The sequence below is a fragment of the Chelonoidis abingdonii genome, chromosome 1 (genome assembly GCF_003597395.2).
Source record: "Chelonoidis abingdonii isolate Lonesome George chromosome 1, CheloAbing_2.0, whole genome shotgun sequence".
Classification (NCBI taxonomy): domain Eukaryota; kingdom Metazoa; phylum Chordata; order Testudines; family Testudinidae; genus Chelonoidis; species Chelonoidis abingdonii.
The window spans coordinates 220484351-220502886 of NC_133769.1; the positions used below are offsets into that span (position 1 = coordinate 220484351).

At 40.5% G+C, this 18536-nt stretch overlaps 1 protein-coding gene across 14 annotated transcripts in view; it reads left to right on the forward strand.

Moving 5' to 3' along the window:
* Positions 1 to 18536, forward strand: part of LOC116825693 (dystrophin) — a 1328444-nt gene that overhangs the window by 1216996 nt on the left and 92912 nt on the right. For 9 of the 14 annotated variants that reach the window (XM_075059803.1, XM_075059815.1, XM_075059808.1 and 6 more), the window contains one exon: positions 11067 to 11128. In XM_075059803.1, the coding sequence (XP_074915904.1) occupies positions 11067 to 11128 (62 nt within the window). Of the gene's footprint in view, positions 1 to 3157; positions 3301 to 11066; positions 11129 to 18536 lie in introns of those variants that run through there. The other 5 variants (XM_032765277.2, XM_032765278.2, XM_032765279.2 and 2 more) reach the window with 2 other exon arrangements.

An 18536-nucleotide genomic window follows, 5' to 3' on the forward strand; every position in this document is an offset into this window, starting at 1 on the left:
TAATTCCTGATCTGGTGGCAGCGAGAATATCCAAGCTGGTAGTGAGCTTGGGGGAGTTTCAGGTAAGCCCCCAAACTTTGGACGCTAAGGTCCAGGTTTGGGATAGGACCAGGCTTTGGACGCTAAGGTCCAGGTCTGGGACTGGGAGGCTAGATTACCACAGAAGGTATTGCTTACTTTTTATGTAGAACTGTAGGCTTCAGGCTAAAGGTACTCTGAATTCTTTCGAATTAAACAGGCAACTGTTCTGTGCATTTAATGAAGTTTATCTCAAAGATGCTAAACTTCATGTTTTTTTTTAAGAAATTGTGTTTATAATAGGTTGAAATATGAGAGAGATCTCCCTAAAATGCACATAAAGATGGGAGAGGGTGGGATTGTTGTCTGTATGTTTGATTTAGTATATTTCTTTGTTCCACCTCATTCACCTCTGATTTGATATATCTAATACATCTTTTGGCCTAATTCAAAGCCCACTAAAGTCAATGGAATAGGCCTTCAGTGGGCTTTGGATCAAGATATCTGTGGCAATTTATATCTGCATAGATAATTAAATTCTCTATCCTATTTACCAAAGCATACAATGTGGCAGTATTGCTAATTTTAAGTGCTCAAAAATCATGACAATGTCTTAAACATCATGAGATTTAAAAATAGTAAGTTTTGGTCCTGTATTAGCACTCTGGTGTTTGAGACTTTAAGGTTCATATTTTCAAGTGTTTCTCCAAGATCACATGGGCTAGACATTTTTTTAAAATTAAATAACTCCAGGAGCTGAATCCATAAAGCAAACACTAAATATCATGAGATTTAAAATGAAGTCATCATCTGGAAACACCAAATGATGTGCTTATTTACATCTGGGCAACTGTGCTGATGTCCCTGGAATATACGTGGAGATGTGGGTGAGATGAATTCTCCTTGCCTGTAGAAATGTGTCCTGCTCTCCATGTGAAATAGGGGCTCTTTGACTGATTTAAAAGACATCCCCTTTGTGTGAGGACACCAAATGTGCATAGTCTTTGAAGGTCTAGAAAACTACATAATCACAAAGATCCCAGGGCTTGATTCTCCACTCAGTACCACACCACTGCAAATAAAAAATAACTCCATAATAGTAAATAGAGTTAAACCGGTGTAAAACTAGTGTGAGAAGAGACTCTCACCTCCCATGGTTTGAAATGCTTGTGACATGTATAAAAACAAAAATTAAAAGATTGCATGTTAAAAAAAGGTTCCATTGTGGCTGGGGTTTAGAGGTCTAACTACCTCCTTGCACCCACCAATAAAGTAATTAGAATTGTAAATAGCACCTGCAACACAGAAGCTATGCTAAGGCCCATTTCAAATTTTACATACCATTATCTTCCAAATGTTAAAGATCCAGTGTTTTAAAAAAATCCCTTACTGTTCCAAGGTGTTGCATCTTAAGCACCTTACTAGTAAGGTTGGAGAATGTAAAGACTTCTTCGTAAAGTTCCGAGGAAACATCTGAGTTCAAGCTTGAGATGATAATTTAAATATAGATGTAAAAAAGGAGACATAGAAGAGAATGACAAGAGACCTCTGCCTTTCCCCATAGGTATTATAGGTATTCCCGAGTAAGCTGCCAGAGATGATTTCCTAAGTACCTGGTTTTTGTGTCTTTATTATAGTCTTTGAAGCTGGTTTATCCACATGACAGTAGTTATAAATCAATGATAAAGTACTACATATACTTGAATATGTTTATTATGTTCATATACTTTAAAATGTAATTGCAGATATAATAAAATGCTAAATATACTTTCCCTAGTGAAAGCAGAGGAATCCAAATTTTGCACAACTGGGAATCTTCCAGGAGCTTGTGAGATGCACCTCATTTGCAAAAGCAAAAAAGGGAACAGATTGCAGTGGCCTCTAGTTAATCAAGATGGAGCATTTCACTGAACTTCTGATCCATGGTGCCGGAACAATTTTTACAGCGGTGGTGCTGAAAGCCATTGAACCAAACTATAAACCCTGTATACAATGGAAACCACTTCAAGCCAGGGAGTGGGGCAGCAGTTCCAGCACCTATGCTCTAATCCGGGGATTGGCAACCTTTGGCACGCGGCCCGCCAGGGTAAACCCCCTGGCAGGCCAGGCCAGTTTATTTACTGCTGTGTCCACAGGTTCGGCCGATCGCGGCTCCCACTGACCATGGTTTGCCGCTCCAGGCCAATGGGGGCTGCCGGAAGTGGCACGGGCCAAGGGATGTGCTGGGAACCACAATCGGCCGAACATGCGGATGCGGCTGTTAAACAAACTGGCCCGGCCCGCCAGGCCGCTTACCCTGATGGGCCACATGCCAAAGGTTGCTGATCCCTGTTCTAATCCCAAGATTAAATTGGCAGTGGGTTGAATTAGACTCACCTGCTATACTTTAACCATCCTGTTTCTAGGGTGTTGATCTCTGGGCTCAATTTTCAAAGTTATGTAGGTACTAACTTATCTGGATCTGTAGGCACCTAAATATCTTTAAAAATCTGACTCTGCTAATTTCCTTTAATCAAATTCCAGAGGTGTGATATCACTTTAAAAAAAAAAACACTATGGTGGTGCTTTGGATTTGAGACTGTTTTGTCCCTTAACAACGCCAACAAAGCCTCTATCTTAAAAAGACCTAGCTGCATGAAGCTTTTACAGCTCTTCAATTTCCTGAGTCTTGTCCCCTTAAAAACAAAGGGGGCATAAAAGCCTACTTAAAAGTCAGCCAACATAACTAATCGCTTTAAAGACAATGACTGGCAATTAAAATTGGGAGAACTTTTTCCCTTCCTGTGTCAGGACACAGCTTCTTTTCAGGTGCAGCGTTTAAGAATTTGGATTCCTCGTAAATGTCGTGCTCCTGTCCCACCACCAGTACCGAAATCTTGAACTGTAAAAAAGAACTAATTTGTACTGATATCAGTTCTTTAAACTGAAGAAACTATCTAGTTCAGATAGTTTTAGGGACTCACGCTGCACCCACCAGGTCACATTCCTAGGTTCTGCCTTAAATAATTCCCTTCTCTTTCATCCCAAACTCTTGCCTTTCTTTGAGCCCTTCACTTAGCACTAGCAGGTTCAATAGGTGGAGGGCGGAGCAGAGGCTGGAAGCTCCACCCTGTCTAGCCTGCAGCTTTCCCTCCCCCTGATGCCCTTAGCCCCGTAATGCTCGTTCCACCGCAGTGCTATTCACCGCTGCTTTAGTGTGTGGTAGCCCGGCTGAGCCCAGGACTCCGCTCCATCCCCCCAAATCTCTCCGAGTCGTCGAGCGATGAGAGAACAACTCAAAGGGTGAGTTCAGCGCGGCTCTTCTCCCGCCCTTCCCCTGCCTTGGCTTGAGCTCTTGCACTTGTGGCCGCGCTGCTGGGGGGGGGGGAGAGCTGAGCTCCGGAGAGGTGAAGGGAACTTGCAGGGATTTTGCACCGAGGGACCCCGCAAGCGACAGCCTCTCTCCCAGCTGTTTCCTCCCGTTCTGGCTGCAGGTGCTTGTAGTTGTGACGAATGGCAGGATTAACTCTTTCCCCTCCGGCGGTGGAGTTCCCCTGATTGGGGAGTTCCGTCTTTGGCAGGCACGCGTGGAGGGTGTTGGTTAAGGATTTTGATCTTTCAGAGAGCTAGTAGCTCCCTAGTCTCCTCGCCGCAGTCATCCCCCATCCCTGTCGTTTTGCACTAAAAAAATGTTAAAGATCTGAAGCTTTGCTCATTGACGTGCCTTTAACCCTGCAGCATAGAGGTGTGCGTAGAACAGAGGGGTAATGTTGTTAAAAACCTCTTTTAAGGGTTACAGAGGGAAGCTTTTCTACCTTTCATTCAGCATAGGAAAGGTCAACTTTCTGCCTGATTTCTTCTGGGAATTTGAACTGACATTTAATTCACTGCATTTTCTCATTTAGGTGCCCTTAGTTTCAGGATAAATAGGTGTAGTTGGAACATGCAAGATATTTAATTCATAGCTACATAATACTAAAAGGCCGGGGGAACCCCCAGCAGTTAAAAGGTAAAGCCAAGCCAGGAAATCAGGGATGTGCCAGAAATACGATCAAATGGTCTGGGGGAAGCCACAGCGGGATGACAGTTTGTATCGTTTCTTTTTCTTGTTGTTAGCGTTCTACAGCTAATGGAGTACTAAACTGTGTTGTTATACCTGCCTAGCTTTCTTACAGCTCAATTTAAACAGTCTGAATACAGTGTATTTTATAACTTGGCTCATGAATGAACTCCCATGGAAATGTTTAAAATATGGACTCCTAGGTGAGTGGTAGATCTAGGTTAATGTATGTTTGGAAATAATGTTTCAGTGTAATAGTTTTTACTCTGGTTTGTATTGTATATGTATTTTTTTTTGGTATACTGTGTGTGTGAAACACATAATTTGTCTCTGATGTAGTTAGTATAGGAGGCTCTCTTTTGAAGTGTGTTACTGCAAAACCTGCCCTTTCCTGGGATATAGTCACTTTTCCAGCTCTCATTGCAAGCTTAAATTTGGCTGAGAACTGGTTTAGAGGCACATGCCTATGGAGTACTGAGCTGAGGAAACAAGAAACATAGTTATATAGAAGGTCAAAGACCTTCTACCACTAAGGAATTGGTTGCAGTCATCATTGTTTGATCCTGGATTCAACAAGACCCTGCAGTGAAATTGCTTTGGCAGAAGTGGAGGGGATAAGCTTTGAAAAGCAAATAGATCAATGGACAAGTAACAGCTGGAGGGGCTGGCTCACCAGCTTTAACAACTGAATAGTAATCTTTGCCCATGACACAGTGCACAAAATAAAATGCTGAACATCTAAAGGGGGAAAAAATAGTTGCTATAAAATACTAAGCAGTTGATATGTGCCCCCATCTTACTACTCAGTTTCAATATTAACAGAAACTTTTAATATATATTTGTGCCTTTCCTCAGTATTCTGATAATGCTGGCAAAAGCTTAGATGATTTTTTTTTTAAGACATTGATCCCAGGATTAAAGAGAAATCATCACTGTGTGGATCCATGGACTCCAGATTTATAGTTGAAGATAAACAGTAATCCTTTGCAAATAACAAGAGAATTCTACCTTTTTACAGCACTGTTTTAGTCTTTTCACAGCGATTAGTTTCCTCCCTGGGAAGTAATGAAAGATATAAAAAGGTTCACAATGTTTTAAGCAATAAGTGACACTGATTGCAAGGTAGTCTTATTTTGAGTGGCCAACAGTGTCTCTTCTTTAAATAAAGAACAAGTAGTTAAAGTTGCATTTTTAAAGGTTTAATGTTAGTTTTACAAAAGAAAAAACCCAACTCTGTCATATTTATTCTGGCTTTTTGACAGCAGCCATAAAGTTGTTGTAAGAACCTTGCACTCTACTTGAAACCAAAAAGGTGAAAGGCAATATAAATTGTATTGTAGTGCAGCACACAATAAAATAACTTACTTTCTAATCAATTGGCTAATATGTGTTACTGTTTCTTTATTGCCACCTGACAGAATTTGCTTCTCTTTCTCTCTGGGCTGGTGTACACTAGGGGAGGGGATCGATCTAAGATACTTCAACTTCAACTTCAGCTATGTTATTCATGTAGCTGAAGTTGCGTATCTTAGATCGCGTTACCTACCGTCCTCACAGCGCGGGAGCAACGTCTGCGGCTCCCCCTGTCGACTCCGCTACCGCTGTTCGCGTTGGTGGAGTTCCAGAGTCGACAAGAGCTCGTTCTGGGATCGATATATCTCATGTAGATGAGAAGCGATACATCGATCCCCGAGAAATGGATTGCTATCCACCGATACGGCCGGTAGTGAAGACATACCCTCTCTCTCGCACACACACATACCCCTCCCCCCACCCTTCATAGTGCATTTTGAAGTAAAGGAACTGGTGGAATTTGCTTTAATATAGTCACAAATTAAGAGGAATGTAACAATTTAGAGAGTGGGGTGGGCTCCGTATTCAAATTCTCTGCTGTGAACCTTAGCAATGAATAAACATGGGAGACCAAATCTTTGAAATTTAAAACTGGCAGAATGAATAAAATCAAGAACAACTTTAAAAGGTTTAAAGATGATTTATGAAGGAGAATTTTTTTCTACTCCTTTTGCTGCCAGTGTTTTTCAAAAATAATGCAAGCTGAAGAGGGGACAAAGACATTTTATTTTTACTCAAACTGGGCATATTTTAATAGAGAACTGATACTTTAGTTTATCATTCATCACATCAGTTAAAGTTTTTATCGTGCTATTTTGTCATCTCTTCTGACAGTAGTCGGGTTCATCATTGTACTCTTGGCAATGATAGAGAAGTTGTGTTGGTTATATGCAGATATAGGATGCTAAAGTGTTTTTTGCAAAGTTCTCTATGCACCTGAATCCTATTGAGAAAAATCTTTGCTGTCCCAGTGTTGTGCTACTCCTGATTTAAAAAAAAAAAAATGTGCTTAATCCTCTATCACCACCCCCTAAGGACTGAGTGGAGACTACCAAATTCATTTAATACACGGGTTCTCAAACGGGGTCAGGAGGTTATTATATGGGGGAGGGGGGTCACGAGCGGTCAGCCTCCACCCCAAACCCCCCTTTGCCTCCAGCATTTATAATGGTGTTAAATATATAAACAAGTGTTTTTAATTTATAAGGGGAGTTGCACTATGAGGCTTGCTATGTGAAAGGTGTCACGAGTACAATAGTTTGAGAACCACTGATTTAATGTCGCATCATTTGTACAAAGATGGTGCTTTTATCCCACTGAACTATCTATGTATTTTAGTGTGCCAATCATCATCACACCGCTATCATCTGTTGTTCTTCCAGGCCTATCTTTATTTTTCTTTTGCATCTTGATAAGCTAGAGAGGCATGAACTTGTAATGTTTCTCTGACTTTATGGGATCTAGTTAGGAAGTATGGCAAACATTTTTCAGCAGATCTGTTAACAATGGTAGAGTACCCAAGTATCTTTGAGACAGCCTAGAATTGCTGAGCTGGCATTTCACTTGAGATGGTGTTCATAGTACACACATACACACCCCCTCCCACAGCCAACCCCAAAGCTTACAATTAAGTGGCCTTTGAAAATGGCAAAGAGGCTTATGAAAGATAGTCTCAATGGAATCTAACCTTTCCTTGAGCTGTACATGTGTTTGGAATTGTTGATAACTTTCTGTGCTGAAAATGTTCAGGAAGAGGCAACACTTTTTAGTTAGAATGAAAAAGCTGCAGCCTTCTTGTGTTCTGAATGTAAAGTACCAGCAAAATCTGCCCTTATTCTTCACAGGCACTCAACCTTTACAGAGTTGGAATGCAGAGTTTCCTTAAAACACTGACTTTCATGCAAGAGTGAGAGGGATACCTCCAGTTCTAGAGTCCGGCTCTCGTTGTCTTGTAAGATATGAGTTTGATAGTCTCAGCTGAATTGCCTGTGGATATAATAAAAACCTGATACACAGCATTCAGCCCAGTGGATAATCATTACTTAAGAGAAGGCAAAGAAATGAGCTTCCATGGATACTGACTTGACATTCATCCCCATAGAAAGGGGTATTTCCTTCAATATGGGATTGAGGTCAATGAAAGGCCAAATAGACGAAGGGGTTCATTTGCCCTGCAGATTTCAGGTTTGCATAGTTCACTTGTGGATAAATGGAGTAATTGAATTCTAAATAGAGGCTGTGCCCTTCTGCACTTCTCTGCATTATAGATGACCATGCAGTGTTTATCAAAAATGCATAAAACCAGTGCTTGTGAATCATGTTAGATTGACAGCACTGGAGCCTAAAGTTCTCTGTTGTATTCACAAAGCAGTCTGAGACAACCGAACTCATTTCACTTGGAAAATTAGGTAGTTTATTTTGAAAGAGAAATACAGCTCTGATGCAATTGTTGGGTGAACTTTCTCCTAGTATTTCTATGTTGTTTGACATTCTGATCAATGACACACTCACTGCTCAAACACCCAAACACCACATGGAAGATGGCATTGTAGAAAATGAAAGAATGATTGCTGTTTATATAATAGGGATTTCTGGTTACAAGAAGAGTGGTCAGCAGTAGAGAGAAATTCCTCACACTGCCCCACATATGTGTCTCAACTCTGGTCTGGAGGAGACATCCCTATGTGATTCTTGACTTCTGTGCTAAGAATTCACAACAGGTTACCAGTTGCGGGCAAAAGAATGTTATGTAGATGTTGAACAGCCATCAGATGTAACAACTTCTGGTCACTTAACCTAGTTCTGTATCTATTTACCAAAGTCCAGAGTCATGTAGTTTCTCAATTGAGTTGTTTTACATTGAGGCTTTTTTCCTCCCCAGAACTACTTTGTAGTAAGATGAGGCTTTTTACAGCCAAAAGTACAATTAACGTATTGATTCTCTAAAATGTTTTTCAACTTTTATTCATTTTCTTTGCAAATGCAGTTTAGCTGTATCCAAGGTCACTGTAAGCAGCTAATGCTGTATTCTCACCCCAGGTTTCCTATCTGTGTCACACATGGTAGGGAATACAGGACATCAGATGAGTCTGAGACAGATCCGTAGGGTTTCTTCAACTTTTATTCTGGGTTTCCTATTTTATGCTTTAAAAAAACAAAACAAAACCCCACAATCAATCTCAATTCAGCCTGTGTGTTTGCAGCCATTAACTGTTGCTCTCTGCTGTGGTGTCAGTGAGCAATGCAAGACCTTTGAGATGTTCCCATCTCTTTCTCCCTCTTTCACGGTATGCAGGCTCTACCATTATAAAGGGAGGAGAGATACTGAGATCAATCAGAAATAGTTTTCTTTAAAATCTTGTATCCTTCTGGAGCATTCTATGCCTTAGTTTTTTCTATTGTAATAGTCTGTGATCCCTCAACATTGGTCTTTGCTGTGACTTCACTGCAAAGCTTGGAAATCATTACAAGCAAGAAGCATGTCAAAGAATGTTGAATGTAGAGTTCAGTCAGTAAAAGGTTCACTTGTGCCAACTAACCAACCCTCTCTTTTAAGTAGGAAGCTAGACCAAATAGAAGGTATGTCATTCTAATTGTTTCACAAGAGTCTCAGTACAGATTTTGCCCCTTCTTAGGTTAGATTGTGCCAGAGAGCACAAATTGGTAAACAGGAAGAAGCAGCCTTCTCCAAAGCTTTGTTTCTAAGCCCAGTGATACTGATAGGAGCCTCTGCACTGACTTCATAGAGCTCTGGATCAGGTCCTGCCTTTATCCCCATACTTTTTTGTGCCAATCTGCAGACAGAAGAGCATTCCCCTTGCTCCTCAAATGTAGGAACTGCAGTTGTGATCAGCCTTCCTGTGAAAGAGCTAGGCTAGGTCTACACTGGGCGGGTAGTCGACCTAAGATACCCAACTTCAGCTACGAGTATCTTAGGTTGATTTACCTGGCCATGAGAATGGTGATGAGTCGACCGCTAATGCTCCCCCGTTGACTCTGCTTCCACCTCTCGCCGTGATGGAGTTCCGGAATTGACGGCAGAGCTATCGGGGATCGATTTTATCACATCTACACTAGACGCAATAAATCAGTCCCCAATAGATTAATCACTACCTGCTGATCTGGCGGGTCGTGTAAACATACCCCTAGTCACAGTTTGGCTCTTACAAGTTTCAAAACTTTTCCTTTCACTTTCTTGCAGCCTCCCTTTAATATATCTGCAGACTACGTGACCAGTCCTCTGCTGGCAGGAGAAGAAACAAATTACTTTTCAGTCTCAGACTTGTATCATAATGTTATATATTATTACATATTTTAGTATTTTCCAATTTAAAAAATCATAAAATATGTAACCTCAGGAGGCATGAATCATTGTTGCAGTCACTAACTCACTCTTTAGTTTGGTGGTTTTCTCTCATGATACATGCTTGTTGGCATCCCACTCTGTTATAAAACTAGGCTGCTTGATTCAATGCAGAGAATGTCCAATTTGCATTCTGGTCATACTGTGTATTCTGCAGACATTCAAAATCCCTTTTTAGTTGTTTTTGTGCTTCCCGAAGGCACTGCCTCTTGAAATTTGCGATGGACCTAGGGCAGGAGATGGAATTCCAGCTTGAGTTCGAAGACACAGAAACTGCGGCAACAACAACAGGAAAGAAATAAAATCAATGTTTGGGATCGAACACATTGGGCTTAGAAGCAGTTTAAGCGGCTGCTGATTCAATAGAATTTAACATGGGTTTTTGGTACAACCATTTGAAGTGGAATGTAGGACAGCATTTGTAGCTGACATCTCACCCACCTAATTGAATAGTGAACACTTAAAATAGAGTAGGTCAAATCCTTCGTACATTTCATTGAAAAACTGGAGAAAAAAAATTGACAAAACTGTTCATTAAATATTTTTGTCATTTTTGAACAATTCTATATGGAGATGAATATGGTCGCTGTATTTAAAATAAAGTCCATTTTATAAATTAATCGTCTAATTAGAAATTGAACCCAAACCACTGAACCCCCATAGTTTCAGGATTGTCTATAGTTTAGATGTAAATATTGCATCTTGAGCCCATCACTAAATATAATGGGCCAAATTCATACCTAGTGTTACAAATAGACATAAAGTTATTTCAGCATGAGCTTTCATGAGCTGTAGCTCACGAAAGCACATGTTGAAATAAATTTGTTAGTCTCTAAGGTGCCACAAGTACTCCTGTTCTTTTTGCGGATACAGACTAACACGGCTGCTACTCTGAAACAAATAGACATATCGACCATCAGTCACACTTCCTGTTCTAATCCCCAAAGAAGACATTGTGGCATTTTATACGCCATCAAGGTTTATATGCTGCACTGCTTGTTATGTAATATGATAGTAGGAGATAGAAATTTAGCTCCAAAACCGATGGCAGAAAACCCACCTATCATAAAAAACACTATGAATTTTTGTGATTTTTGGCTGGGAAAAGCTCCAACATCATTGCCATGATATACACACATACTCTGCTCTGTGAATAAACATTTAATCATTGAATTGTACACCTACTAAATATGGAAATCTATTTATGGGAAGATCTGCAAAGAGAAGTGTCTGTCTTAGGGAAAGCTCTACCGTACATATTTCATTCTAAAACCTTCGTATTTTATGTTTTAGCCATGAGACACAAACGACCTGCTGGGATCATCCTAAAATGACTGAGCTGTACCAGTCCTTAGGTAAGAGAGATCTACTAATTTCATGTAATTAAACTAATTGTTAAGAACAATTATTTCCAGGGATATTCCCCTGTGGGCTATTCAGAAATTGAAGTTGAGTGAAGGTGAGGCATATTCCAGGCCAAGATGGGATCAAGATAAGATTTTCTTTCAGAGGAATATAAAGAAAATAATTAACTTTAAATTAAATATTATATTGAGTTTATTTGTAATGCAGGTACCTCTTGCAGATTGTTTGCCTAGAAATTCTGGGGCGAATACATAAATAAACAAACTCAAGCTCTTATATCACCTCATCTATTTTTAAAAAGGCTAAATTAAAATTAAGCCAAGTTGCTGTTAATTTTGACTTCTTGCTGGTTGGAAGCCAATGGAAACCATTTGCCAGTCTGTATTACCACTACATTCTTTTCACAGTGTTTTCAGTACTTGGAACGCCTGGTAGCTGTCATGATATCATCATTGTGAGCATACAGATATGCCTATTATGACTTCAGCATAAGCAGTCTTGGATGTTATTAACAGGTGCACAGCTATGTGATGTAATGCACTTATCCATACCCCACTGTCAGCCCACATTGGTTGCAACTTCGAGCTTTCTTCTGGTTTTAATTGCCACTGCTCATATACAATAGAGGTCACAGTCAAAAATAAATTATTTTCTTTTTTTAAAAAAATCATTAATATTTCTCCCCTTGTACAAATAAGTCACTAGTAAAGAACACAGGAATGAAGTGAGGTGAAATAATCTGGACACTTTATTATTTTACAACACGCAGCATTTTATAATTTGCAAATAATGTAAAAATAGAGCTGTGTATGTCAAAAGAGGGATAATGTATAAATTAAGGCTAACTGAGGGCAAAAGCTGAACAAGTATTCTCTGACCCAGTGGTTCCCATACTTGTTCCGCCGCTTGTGCAGGGAAAGCCCCTGGCGGGCCGGGCTGGTTTGTGTACCTGCTGTGTCCGCAGGTTTGGACGATCGCAGCTCCCAGTGGCCGTGGTTCGCTGCTCCAGGCCAATAGGAGCTGCTGGAGCCACGATTGACTGAATCTGCAGATGCAGCAGGTACACAAACCAGCCTGGCCCACTAGGGGCTTTCCCTGCACAAGCGGCGGAACAAGTTCGGGAACCACTGCTCTCGCCATATAGATATAACTTAATGCATTCATTTGCCTCCTTTGTATTTCCATTGTAAAAGTGAATGGTTTCCCATGTTAGTTCCTAATGTTGTATCTGAGATGCAAATACCATTTACTGATGGATGGCTCTCTATGATATTTTGGGTATATCAGAACCCTATGTGAACTATCCAGACTTCTCTAATCTAGAAATCACATGGAATTTTTGATGCTGTTGCTGGTCAGGGCCAAAATACCATGATATTTCTCATGGTATTTACTGCAGTTGAACTAAGTTTCTGTTGAAAAACAAGTGAATGGGTACAGGAAAATGAGTGAGAAAAATTCTGTTTGAGGTCAGTTCAAGGATCAAATCAGTATCTAATACAATTTTCCCATCACTGTGAATGTTACCGGAATATCAAGTGTTCAAGGAATTTTTTACTTCTTGTGGTATCAAGGGGGAAACCGATTAGACAGATCTTCTTTTCACTTCCATTTTATTCAAGAAGTTTTTTCCAACAGGAGCCATTTTTTCTTTTTAAAGAACTATATTCAAGAAAAGTGTGTGTGAGAGAGGGAGACATTTGAGGTATGTCTGAAATGGCAGTTTTCTTCTTGGCCAACATTTTTATTTCTCTTTGGGATGGGATAAAAATGGTGGTTACTGGTACATACATACACTGAGGTCCATACATGTATTTTGGAGCCTAAATACTTTTTGAAATCAATGCAAGTTAGTAGCCTAAATACGTTTGTGGATCTGGGCCATAGATTTTAGCTGTGAATGTGTAGCATGCATTTTTGCAAACTGGTTGTTGGCATGTGGGAACAAGGGGAGGATGAAGTGTTTCTTTGTGCATCACCATATGGAGTCAAACTCTGACAACAAAGCTGCTGAGTAACCTGCAGACTTTTGTTTTGGAATTGGGTATAATCAGCCCAGCCTAACGCTCATATAAATTGCGTAATACTAGCATAACCCATTTACTCTTGAGCAGAACTCTTAATGTGTACTGCTTTGCCTCAGGTCAAAACTGGTAATAATCTGTTGTTTGAAGTCTTTTGCAGACTTCAGTAATATTTTATGTGAAAAGATGATATTAAAGCAGATTTTGCATTGTACACTTGTTAGTTCCTATTATTCCCCCACATCCGATTCTAAATTTGTTTCTTGTTCATATGAGGGAGTTTTACTGAAGAGCTTTAGTTGTCCTGTTGCAGATTATCTGGGTTTGTAGAAGTACAGTAACAGGTATGGTTTCACAAGTCAGGTACATGCAATGCAATATGCAAGGCCAAGCCCATCAGCTATGTCAGAGTCTTCCTTCCCATTTTTCAAATTCCTGCCACTAGCCTGCAGGGAATAATCTTTCTGAATTATGTAACTCTTTTTGTACATCCAAAATATTGACAGATGGGTGCCTTTCTATAAAGTTAGCACATTTTTTCTATTGCTTCTAGTACATCATAACTTGTGAGGCAATCCTCTTGTGTGATTTACATCCTTACAAATTACTGAGAGCTTATTTTTTTCCAGTGACTAAAGAAAATAAAAAGTACAACACCACAACTGAGAAGAAGCTAGCTTTCCTCCTACTCCCTTTTTCCCTGCAGTCACAGCAGACTTCTAGGTAAAATGGGGAGTGGGTTTCTGTGTCATTCCCCCCATCACCCTCCATCAGCTCCAGTTCATCCAGTTCACGCACCTGGAAATTACTGAATTGAACTTTGATCCATGAATTGAATTCCAAGTACCAAAAATAATTTCCCACAGCATTTTTCTAGTATGGCTGAAGATTTTCTGTTCTGATCAGGTTTTTGGTATTTATGACAATAAAGATAAATCAAGCAACCTTAAGTTTAGATTTAATAAAATGATTATTTCACACTAACAGAAGAACATGCTATTGTCATAAAGTATCAGACCACTGGTCCATCTAGTCAAATATCCTGTCTCTAACAGTGGCTGCTTCAGAGGAAGGCAAAAGAAGGCCAAAGTATGCAATTACGTAATAATCTGTCTTTAGGGGAAGTTTCTTCCTAGACCCCTCAGGCTGATGTCCTGAAGCAGTAGAATGTGTAGTGATAACTGTAACATTTGTTTTGGATTTTAACAAGAAATTACATATTTTTCTTATTGGTTGGTCTTTATTATAAAGTTTTTCCTTTTGAACTGTTTTTAAAAAGTGCTTTCCACTGTAGTGTTGGTCTTATTATTTAAACAATTAGCATATTGTACCATAGAGATATTTCTTACAATTATTTATTTTGGTTTCTATTAAGTGCCTATTCCTGGCTCTAAACATGCTATTTTTTTCACCCTTCATATAAAGTTACCATGTGCCATAAGCACTCTGACACTGCTGAATGGCTTTTTTGTTTGTTCTATAATCACATTAAAGCATCAGTAAGGAGCTGGGAAAATAACGTCAGCTGCATCACTTAATTTACCTGCTACATGTTGATCCTCTGGTTATGTAAATGTACTATATGACAAAAGCAAATACTATAATGGAAAAAGGTAGTAAAAATGAGTGATATGTGAACTTCAGAAGGTTTAAAGTTTTGATTCAGGTACACGTCCCACTGTTCGGATTCATATTACAGGAGACACTGCCTGCACCATCTCCAATTTAAACCTTCTCCAGTATTCCAGTCATTGCTTTCCATTCCAATGGTGACCCTGCAATAAATTCACTTCTTCACCATTGTAATCCTCTTCTGCATTTTCCCTGATGCAGCTTTCCCCACCTCTCTCAATATCATAACAGTCCCAGGGCATTACTGCAATCAAATTTTGCATGCTTGTAGAGGTGTTACCTATTTATATACTGTGTCTCAGAGAAAGCAAGAAGTTTAATTCCCGCTTTCCAAAGTGTGAGAGAAAATAAACATTGAATAAATTCTCTCAGATTATCCTTTCTAATGTCAACATTCATCTAAAAGCAGCCTGTCTTCTTGAGGATGATCATAGAATCATAGACTTTAAGGTCAGAAGGGACCATTATGATCATCTAGTCTGACCTCCTGTACAATGCAGGCCACAGTCTCTCACCCACCCACTCCTGTATCAACCCTCTAACCTATGTTTGAGCTATTGAAGTCCTCAAATCATGCTTTAAAGACTTCAAGGTGCACAGAATCCTCTAGCAAGTGACCCTTGCCCCATGCTACAGAGGAAGGCGAAAAACCCCTAGGGCCTCTGCCAGTCTGCCTTCCTCTGTAGAATTTGCCCCTGCCAATTCTTTTCCCACCCCAAATATGATGATCCGCTAAACCCTGAGCATGTGGGCAAGAGTCACCAGCCAGACACCCAGGAAAGAATTCTCTGTAGTAACTCAGATCCCACCCCATTTAACATCTCATCACAGGCCATAGGGCATATTTACCTCTAATAGTCAAAGATCAAGTAATTGCCAAAATTAGGCTATCCCATCATACCATCCCCTCCATAAAATTATCAGGCTTAGTCTTGAAACCAGATGTGTCTTTTGCCCCCACTACTCCCCTTGGAAGGCTGTTCCAGAACTTCACTCCTCTGATGGTCAGAAACCTTTGTCTAATTTCAAGTCTAAACTTCGTGATGGCTAGTGTATATCCATTTGTTCTTATGTCCACATTGGTAATGAGCTTAAATAATTCCTCGCCCTCCCTGGTATTTATCCCTCTGATATATTTATAGAGAGCAGGCAATCAATCCCCCTCAGCCTCTTTTGGTTAGGCTAAACAAGCCAAGCTCTCGAGTCTCCTTTCATAAGACAGGTTTTTTCATTCGAATCATCGTAGTACCCTCTCGAACCTGTTCCAGTTTGAATTCATGCTTCTTAAACTGGGAGACCAAGAACTGTGCACAGCATTCAGATGAAGGTCTCACCAGTGCTTTGTATAATGGTACTAATACCCCCTTATCTCTACTGAATATCTCCCTGATGCATCCCAACCACATTACTTTTTTCAAACCATATCACATTGCGGCTCAATATCATCTCGCTGATCAACTTTCCTCCTCGGTTACTTCCAATCTGATGCGTCCCCAACTTATACAAGATTCTTGATAATCCAAATGCATGACCTTGCACTTTTCATCTATTACTTATCCCATTACTTTGACTTCAATTACAAGTCATCGGAATCTTCCTGATGAATCCCAGTCCTCCCGTATTTGTAATACCTGCCAGCTTTGTGTCATCCCAACTTGTTAGCACATTCCCACTTTAAGTGCCAAAGGTCAGTATAAAAAGATTAAATAAGATTGCCCCAAACCGGATCCCTGAGAACTCCACTAGTAACCTCCCTCCAGCCTGACAGTTCACCTTTCAGTATAACCTTGTAGTCTCTCCTTAACCAGTTCCTTATTCACCTTTCAATTTCATATTGATCCCATCTTTTCCAATTAACTAATTATTCCCCATGTGGACCGCATCCAATTGCATTACTGAAATTTACGTTAAAATAATCCACTGTGTTTCCTTGTCTAAAATTGTTACCCTTCTCAAAGAAGGAGATCAGGTTAATTTGGCACGATCTACCTTTTGTAAACTTATGTCGTATTTTGTCCCAATTACCACTGACCCAATGTCCTTAAACACTTTCTCTTTCAAAAATTTCCAGGACTTGCATACTACAGATGTCAACCAGCAGGCCAGGTAGTTATCCGAATCACTTTCCTTTGCTAAAATAAACTATATTAGCAATTCTCCAGTCATACCTACAACCCTGAGTTTACAGATTCATTAAAAATCTTGCTAATGGGCTTGCGATTTCAGGGCCATTCCTTAATATTCTCGCATGAAGTTATCTGGCCTCCGATTTAGTCATTAAGTTGTTCGAGTTTGGCTTCTACCGTCGAATGTGGTCATATCTCCCTTCTTCATCCCTTGTCCTCAAATTCTCTGTTAGCTCCTCATTAAAAGACTGAGCAAAGTATTGTTAGATATTGGGACATGTGTCATAAAACAGATAGCTACGGGTTAATGTTCTTTACCTGTAAAGTGTTAACAAAGGAACCAAACACTGACAAGAGACCATCAGGAAACTGATTTTCAAAGCTTAAGGAGGGAAATTATTTGGTTTCTTGGTCTTGGGTCATTGTCTGTCGTGCCTTCTCAGCTATGAGAGATCATATTCACAGTCCTTCTATCTTCATGTTTCCAGTTTAGTAACAGAAAAATAGACAAAGTATTTGCATCTTGTATACTGGCAGGATGGAGTCTTATGTTTTTGGCTTAAAGTACTTATAAATTGTATTGTTTTGGATAAGGCTGTTTGATTCCTTTCCTATTGTTTGTTTCATTTTCTATAGGTTGAAACCCTGTGTATTACCATCTAGATACAGAGAAACTGTATATTCTAGTCTTTCTTTCTTTTTATTAAAGTTTGCTGTTTTAAGACTGTTGGTTTTTTTTCTAGTTGACCCCCAGGAATTGTGGGAGAAAGGAAAGACGGGTAGACGAAAAGACTCTAGTCTGTGTTAACTTGGGCAAGGTAAGCAAGTGCCTCCCCACAGGTCGGCCTCAGGTGCCTGTGCCTGCCCCCTTGGTCCTTGGCTGGTCCCTGCTCCTGCTCCCCTTGTGCCTGGACGGCTGGAGAGAACAGCAGCCTGCAGAGCTGAGCTGCCCCAGTGCCCCCAGGCAAGTGCCTCTGACCCCACCCCCCCACAGCCCAACCCCATCCCCCTACCCCATCCCCCCCACAGCCCTGACCCCCAGCTCTGAGCCCAGTCCCTCTGAGCTGGAAACCCCCTGACCCCATCCCCCCCTGACAGCCCTGACCCCCTGGAAACCCCTGGCTCGCTCTGAGCCCAGCCCCTCTGAGCTGGACACCCCCCTGACCCTATCTCCCCACATCCCTGAGCCCAGCCCTGTGAGCTGGGCACCCCTGAACCCAGAGCCCAGCTCCCCACCCAGCCCATTGGTACCAACCATCACAATCACCCAGCAACTGCCCACTATGTAATTGCAAATGTATACATACCATTACAGCTTTTAATGTTTTAAATATTGTATTTAGTTTATTTTCAAATTATTACAAATTAATTTTTGAATGTATTTCACTAGTTATTTTTTACATTTCCTAATACATGTTACTATAGTATTGCAAATGTTTTATGGAAGGGGCCCCCGATTTGCTTTGCCCAAGGCCCCCTGAGTCCTCTGGGCGCCCTGTCTGACTTTTAAGCCCTGCTGCTGTGTTTTGCCTGCAACAGCAGGGCTAAGCCTGTGAGTGACCCCCATAGCAGCTGCCTGAAGAAGTGCTTGGGGGAATCATGCAGAAGGAGCGTGA